The following is an 8,410-nucleotide window of genomic DNA, read 5'->3' as shown; positions in this document are numbered from 1 at the left end:
TAAGCATATATATATATATTTATGTGCACACCTTACTATATGGTTTGGGTACTTTTCAAGCCATATTTTATATAGTTAAGATTTCCTGCAATGGCGCCACGATGCCCGAGGGCTGCTTTGTGCGCTTTACAAATGTAAAAATAAAAATAAAATAAATACATTAGATAAATAAACATAGAAATATGTTACATATTTCTATGTTTAGAAAAGATAGATGGCTTGCATATTACACAACCCATAGTAAGGTACGCACATAAATATATAACATTTATATATATTTGTGTGCATACCTCACGGTTGCATGCTTTTTTAGGCCACGCCCATCCCAGAAGCTATGCCCCCAAATGAGCCCCCCCTCGATTTTTTACCCCACTTAAAGCCATGCTGATTACTTACCAGTAATCTTCTTTACGCCTACTCCTTCTCTTCCCCTTCACAATCCTGACACCAGCTCTCCCTCCCATGCATGCCAACATTATCCATTCCATTCGGGAGACACTAGTCCAGTTCTGGTTTTTAATTTTGCATTCTGGGACTTGTAGTCCGCGATTTCTCCCTTAGAATCCCCAGGACTACACGTCCCAGAGTCCAAAGTTAAAATCATGACATTTGCTATTTTGGTATTGGAGAAGATTGTGGTTAGGTGGTTAGGGGGTTAGGGGAGTTACAGAAATTGCCAAGATAAACTTGAAACCATGACTATAGTGTTTCCTCAATGGATTGGATAGTGTTGGCATGTATGCCCTACCTGGGGTGTTCGATCACCCAAACTGCTTTGCTACTTTTATTTTGGAGAGGATTCAGACTCAACAATGAAGATGTACCGCTAAATAATCAAAGCAGAGTAATCCTACCGGGAAATCTCCAGAGCTCCCTCTAGGCCAGTCCACGCCTGATGATCTTACACAAGGGAGAGAAGCTCCGTTGTGCTAACAAGGTCCGGAATTATAGTTTGTATAATATTTTGTAAACCAGTGACGCCCATGGGAAGAAGCGGATGCAGTACTGCGTTTTAAAAGATTTGTGGTATGCAGAAAATCCCATTGCGGAGTCTTCTGTCACCTAAGAATAGAACAAAATTAAGGTTTTAGGAAAAAAGTTAAACGTAGGCATGCAAATCTATTTCATAGCGCGCTGTGTTCCCGCTGCTTCAGGTGACACGTGCCCTTAGGAGGATCATATTTCAGCCGCTGCGGGGGTGGAGGGCTGGCACCGTGCAGTATTTAATGCCTGGCCGCGGCGGTACACGGGGAAGAAGCGGCTGTGCTCAGAAAAGACGGTAGTCCTTCCTTACTCTGACTGACGCCAAGAGAGGCGAGATGAATGCAAACGTGCTGGCGCTGCTTGCCCTGCTCGTGTGCTGCTTCCAGCTCTCAAACGGTAAGATACGCAATTACTGGCCGTGCGATACACGTATGCCTGTGCAACGCGCAGTGACGCCACTGGAGAGTAGCAGGGAAGAACACCGCGTTCTGCTAGCATGTCTACGGTGCCGTGTGTTAGTCTGTCCTTTATGCCTGTCAGGTTACGCAGAGCTGTGTGCAAGCAGGCGCTCTTTGTCGTGCACATGGATGACCAACTAATTTATAAAAATCCAGGTGGCAAGCACTTGCAATACAGAGTTACCAATTAGGTATTGTCTCAAAGGGAAAACGAAGAGCGTTTGCGTCATAGCCTTGTCTTTTGGTCAATGAAGCCTGTCCTAAATTCCACAACTCCCCGACCACCCTCACCGCCTCAACTTACCCCTAGGCGAACCACACAGAGGCAACAGGCTTCAGCTGTCTGTAGTGCACACAAAGCACACGCAGCCCCGTATGCCTGCAACAATAGAGTGGTGAATGCTATTTGTGTAGTATAACACATCTTCAATTAATTATTATTAAACCACAAATGTATTTTAAAACACAAAAAGAAGCATTTAAGTATACATTTTAAAACACCATATTCCATGTTAAAGACGTCAGCCGGTACGATTTCAAGTAGCCAGGTACCAGCCAAGCTCGGGAGGATAGCTCGGGGGCAGCGTGCTCGCCTTGGTAGTAAGACGACAAGGAGCACCACAGGTTCAGTCCCCTGGTCCGCGCTTAGAAACCTCTGGGTATTAAGTGCGTTATAAAGCGTACAAATCACTTGCCCCCTCCGTTATCTACATGGGCACAGCGCATTTCTTACTCAACAACCATCAATTATCACTCGCCATTGGCTAGTGAGCATTTAGGTGTGATACTTGTGAACAGCAGCTTTTTAAACCATTGATAAATGTTAAATGAACAAAGGAGTACCTGCCCACACGTGGTTTACAGATAAAACCTTAGTATTACCTGTGCCACATTTAGTGTGGTTCCTAAGAGACACTGGGCCTGATTTACACAAGCTTTGTACAATGGTGCATTCCCATTGAAAAACGCGTTGTAAATCAGGCCCACGATGTGTTGCATGCTTTCCATGCGTGATGGCTAAGAATCAGATCATTCAAATGTTAAAACAGTATTGGTTCTGCTTGTGGTGCCACAAGGCAGACAAAATGTGCACCTCGGAGGGCCTTAGCCAACACGCAGCCAGTCCCAACAAGCACGCAGATTGTATTCAGTGATACCGAGAGAATCAAAGCACAGCTCCCTGATTGACAACACCATGTTGCTGAAAAAATAACCACCTCGCGCAGAGGTAAAAAGAGAAAGGTGAGAGAAAATTAGTTAAAAACGAGGAAGAAAAAAAGTGGGATACGAAAACCGGAAAAGGAAAAGGAAAGACACGGGATGAGGGTGATGGCGGTGAGCCCCAACCATCTATCAAAGCCAAAAAAGCTAAAGTCATAAAATCCTAATAAAATTGGTCAGTCTGGTAGCGAACCATTCACATAACCTATCGGGAAGGAAGGAAGCATTACACTCCTAGGAGATACGTGCCAGTCACATAACCTATCGGGAAGGAAGGAGCATTACACTCCCAGGAGATACGCGCCAGTCACATAACCTATCGGGAAGGAAGGAAGCATTACACTCCCAGGAGATACGCGCCAGTCACATACCTATATACGCGCCAGTCACATAACCTATCGGGAAGGAAGGAGCATTACACTCCCAGGAGATACGCGCCAGTCACATACCTATATACGCGCCAGTCACATAACCTATGGGGAAGGAAGGAGCATTACACTCCCAGGAGATACGCGCCAGTCACATAACCTATGGGGAAGGAAGGAGCATTACACTCCCAGGAGATACGCGCCAGTCACATACCTATATACGCGCCTTTCACATAACCTATCGGGAAGGAAGGAGCATTGCACTCCCAGGAGATACGCGCCAGTCACATAACCTATGGGGAAGGAAGGAGCATTACACTCCCAGGAGATACGCGCCAGTCACATACCTATATACGCGCCTTTCACATAACCTATCGGGAAGGAAGGAGCATTGCACTCCCAGGAGATACGCGCCAGTCACATAACCTATCGGGAAGGAAGGAAGCATTACACTCCCAGGAGATACGCGCCAGTCACATACCTATATACGCGCCAGTCACATAACCTATCGGGAAGGAAGGAGCATTACACTCCCAGGAGATACGCGCCAGTCACATAACCTATCGGGAAGGAAGGAAGCATTACACTCCCAGGAGATACGCGCCAGTCACATAACCTATCGGGAAGGAAGGAAGCATTACAATCCCAGGAGATACACGCCAGTCACATACCTATATACGCGCCAGTCACATAACCTATCGGGAAGGAAGGAAGCATTACACTCCCAGGAGATACGCGCCAGTCACATAACCTATCGGGAAGGAAGGAAGCATTACACTCCCAGGAGATACGCGCCAGTCACATAACCTATCGGGAAGGAAGGAGCATTACACTCCCAGGAGATACGCGCCAGTCACATAACCTATCGGGAAGGAAGGAGCATTACACTCCCAGGAGATACGCGCCAGTCACATAACCTATCGGAAAGGAAGGAAGCATTACACTCCCAGGAGATACGCGCCAGTCTAAATAAGTCTGCACGGTGGTAAGTTAAGGGCACACTTCTTGCTTCCAGGACTACACATACAAAGCGTCCTTCCAAGTCTACAGGGGTATTTGTGCGTATGTAGGTGCAGGCATGCACGTGTAGAAAGATATGTGCCCTACATCCCGCAGTCTTTGCACAGTGAATTGTTTGTTTAGTATTTTGTTTTTGATTGTAGTGACAAACTATAAAACCTATAAAACCCGATTCGGATGTGCACTGCAAGGACGATTGCTGTATTCTCTTGACGTGTTTAAGCGAAGCTTCATGTAGTGCAAACAGTTTGGCACTAGAATGTGAATAGAATGACATCCAGCTGTCCTCTTTTGGCACACTATCTGCTTCCACTAATTGAACTATGTAGAGAAACCGGGTCAACCAGGTAGCTTTGTAGGCGATGAGTGTAGCACCAGCCTGACCCTCCGGAGTGAGGTTTGTGCTATCAACTGTGTTAGCCGTGCTCCACTTGCACCTTGCCAGACAGTGCATCTGGAATAACGGAGAGCATCCGGGGCCTCATCTAGCATTCCCCCGTGACCCGGCTGTGAACATTGTACCAGGTCAGGATTCCTATCTACCCGTGGAGGCAAGGCTAAGGGTTCCCCTGCCACATCCAGCATAACCGGATCACACAGAATGAATCTCCGCAGGAAGAACTACATGTTTGGGATCAGGTTCTCCAGGCGTGTGGTCTGGACCCGTGTGTGGCAGAACCCACCCTACTGACTTATCAGAAAAAGTGTCACTGCAGACGCCATTCTGATCACTCTCAGCTTCGGCATCTTCACTGTCTTCTTGAGGGTTTCCCGCCGGTTTCGTTCTCTTGGTTGCTTAGATAGCATCCGGGATGGCACAAAGAAAGATATCCATCTTCTGGCATGTCACTGTCGATCCACTACTGTCATGCCATTGGCCTCTTGGGTGATGCCTATCCTGTTACTGCCTCATCTCCAACTGGGAGCAGGGGGTTCCTGTGCAAGGTCTTGGTGTTTATCCGCCATTTTTCCTCTTGCAGTTTATAGACAGGGAGCTCTCCGAGCTGATGCTCTATGATGAAAAGTTGTGATTTCCACTCTTTCTCCACCATGTTCTGTCCTCTCTTTCCCATGCTGTAGATCAATACACGATAGCGAGGCTAAAGAGTGTGGGACTTTACCTTGGTACAGTTGCAAGCATGGGTGACGGTACCCACATGCTGATTCCACCTGGTCTCCTCCTCTGGCCATAGGGTGCCCAGCATCGATAAGAGAGTGCGATTAAACTGTTCCACTTGGGTATCCCTCTGAGGGTGGTAATGAGTCATACAGGTCTTCTAGATATCTACCAGCTCTAACATCTGCTTGATGATAATTGACTCAAAATGAGGTCTCTGTTCGGAATGAATCCTGGCCGGCCATCCATAGTGCACAAAGTATTTTTTCAGCAGCATGTGGGAAACTGTGGTGTTGCAATGATCTTTTTTGGGAAACACCTGCACATAGCGGATAAAGTCGTCTGTCATCACCAGGATATTCTGCACACCTTGCCCATCCCTCTACAAACTGAGGAAGTCAACACAGACAATGTTCATGGGCCAGTAGCTCTGCAGGGGATGTAAATAGTCTGCAGGACGTGTCACAGTCTTCCTGGTGACACACCTGGTGCAGCACTGGCAATAATACTCTGTTGGTGTATAGTCTGGGCCAGAAAAACCTTGAGCAGAGCAACACAAAGGTTCTGTCACTGTTGGGTTATTCATGCTGGTCGTTGAGTGCATACAGTATGATATGATATGATGTGGCATTTGTAATGCGCCTGTACACAAGTGTTTCTAGGCGCGACAAGACTAGGAAGAGCAAACAAAGGGGGGGCAAAATAACGATCTTACTAGGCCTTGTGTCATTCAAATGGCACAAGTGCGGGGAAGAGGGAAAGGGAGAAGTGCCAGGTGGGAGGGGAAGGGAGAAGTGCAGTTAACTCACAAGTGCAGCCAGCGGGTGGCTCATAAGTGCAGAGAGAAGGGACTGTAGGGTTGCAGATACAGACCCTTAAGTGCTGGGGAGGCCAGAAGCAGTGCAAGCGCACCTGAACATGCAGGAGCCTGGGCCCGAGTTCAGAGGGTGACCAGGTGACCAGTGCATGGAGCAGTCATGTGCATCAGCAGCGGAAAGGAACAGAGAAAGCAGAAGTGAAAAGGAAGGTCTTGAGTTACTTCCGGAACCAGAGGTGGTTCTGCTCAAGTTTGAGAGGCAGGGAGGCTGTCCCAGAGGGTGGCCCCAATTGAGGAGATAGATCTGCCCCCAACTCTCTGCTTGGAGAAGTGCCTGACTCTCAGTGTTGGAGGTCGATGAGCAGAGAGCTCGAGATGGAAGATGGTTTGTAAGAGAATGCTGGAGGTCGAGCAGTCCCAGGCCCCGGAAAGCCTTGTGGATGATGCAGAAGGTCTTGAAGTTCATCCTTGCAGCCACAGGGAGCCAGTGAACAGATTTCAGAGCTGGAGAGATACAATCCCTGGGCTTGAGGCCAAGGACAAGTCTTGCAGTCCTGTTCTGGATAAGTTGTAAAGGTCGAAGAGTAGAGGCAGGAAGATTTAGAAAGAGGCTGTTGCAATAGTCCAACCTAGAGAGGACCAGAGCTCTGGAGACAATGAGCTTCTGGGGGAAAGTGAAACATTGAAGAATACCTCTGAGGAGGTGCAGCTGATAGTTTGACTTCTTGGAGACGTTAGAGATGTGAGGAGAGAAGGAGAGGGTGGCGTCGAAGATGACACCAAGGTTCTTGGCCTCACAGGAAAGAGCAGGAATAGGGCCCAGAGTGGGCAGCCAAAGAGAGAGAGAGGAACAGAGGGAGTGGGTGTCCCAATGAGGAGGATCTCAGTCTTACTGGCATTAAGGCAGAGATAATTGGTATCACACCATTCTTGAATTGCGGCCAGACATCTGGTATGAGAGAAGAAGCAGAGGTGGCTGAAGGGAGCCGGAAAGCGATCTGAGTATCATCCGCATAACATTGAAAATTGGAGCAGAAAGTAGCAATGCAGTGGGCAAGAGGTGCCAGGTAGTGGTTAAAGAGCCAGGGATAGAGGTTAGACCCCTGGGGAACACCACAAGAGAGAGACAGAAGAGAGGAAATACCCCAGTTGGACCAGAGAGGGTCAGTCGGTGAGAAAGGAGGTCAACCTGGCCAGAGCCTGATCAGAAATACCAAGGTTGTTGGGGAGATGATTGAGCAGGATGGAGGTGTTGACTATGTCAAAAGCAGTGGATAGATCGAGGATAATGATGACAGAAGGGAGATCAGTGTCAAGATTGGAGAGCAAGTCTTCACAGGTGTTCAGGAGAGCAGTTGTCGTGCATCTGGCAGCTCTGAAGCCAGACTGGTGGACATGGAGGCAACCAACAGATTCAGTATGTAGATTAAGCTGGGAGATGGCTTGCTTTTCCAAGAGTTTGCCCAGGCAAGGAGCGATGGAGATTGGACGATAGTTAGCCGGAGAGGAAGGATCGCTGAGGGCTTCTTTAGAAGGGGGTGCACAAGAGAGTGCTTAAGGGGGAGGGAAAAGTTCTATTGGCAAAATCCAGTACAGCTTGGAAAAACCCTGTCTCCAACACAGCTTTCCTTACACAGTACTCCACCCTTCTGCATGAGCCGTGGTCTTGGCTTGCAGGAACATTGCGATGCCAAGGTCTGCTAGTTGTGACTAATAGATCACATATTGGGTCAGATGCGGTAGCTCATATACCTCCAGATTGGTGATGTTGCAGTGAATGGCTGGCACAGCCTCAGCTGGGGATACCAAGCAGTCCATACTCCTGACTCTATCTGGCTCTTACTGACTAACCACCTGCCAGATAGCTCTGACTCCTGCTGAAGACAACTCAATAAGGTTAATTCAGCTGTATCATCTGGTGGAGCATGAGGCCTCTCCGAGTGGGCATCAGCATCGATGTTAGTGCACGCAGGTTGGTACTGTAAGCTGAATTTGTAGGTGGACAATGCAGTGAACCATCAGTGTCTGGTAGAATTGAGCTTCACAGACTTCAATACATATGTTGGGGGGTTATTATCTACCCTCACAGTGAAAGGGGCGCCGTATAGGTTATCCTGGAACGTCTCTGTAACAACCTGACTTTAATGCCAGAAATTCAAACTTGTGGACTGGGTAGTTCTTCTCCGCCACGCGTAGGCCATGGCTGGCAAAAGTTATCAGTTTCATCTCACCATTGGTCTCCTGTTAAAGGACAGCTCCCAATCTCTTGAGACTTGCCTTCAAGTGAAACATGTTCGATAAATGAGGATACGCTTAAGCCAGAGCCGGTGCTGTTGTCCGCTTGAGCTCCTCGAAGGCATGCTGGCATTAGCCAGTTGACCTCTCACCAAAGAGCTCCCATGAATGGAGCAAATAGTCTGCAGAG

At 48.0% G+C, this 8,410-nt stretch overlaps 1 protein-coding gene across 1 annotated transcript in view; it reads left to right on the top strand.

Annotated features, from left to right (window-relative positions):
* The first annotated feature begins 1,241 nt into the window (after nt 1-1,241).
* CCL28 (C-C motif chemokine ligand 28) overlaps nt 1,242-8,410 on the top strand; it is a 28,786-nt gene continuing 21,617 nt past the window's right edge. Inside the window, exon 1 of the mRNA XM_069627231.1 lies at nt 1,242-1,380. Within this exon, the coding sequence (XP_069483332.1) occupies nt 1,320-1,380 (61 nt within the window). The 5' untranslated portion in view covers nt 1,242-1,319. The remainder of the gene's footprint in view (nt 1,381-8,410) is intronic.

Source organism: Ambystoma mexicanum, chromosome 6p (assembly GCF_040938575.1).
Source record: "Ambystoma mexicanum isolate Mex_15411 chromosome 6p, UKY_AmexF1_1, whole genome shotgun sequence".
NCBI classification, from domain to species: domain Eukaryota; kingdom Metazoa; phylum Chordata; class Amphibia; order Caudata; family Ambystomatidae; genus Ambystoma; species Ambystoma mexicanum.
This window is presented reverse-complemented; position numbering and strand designations above follow the sequence as displayed.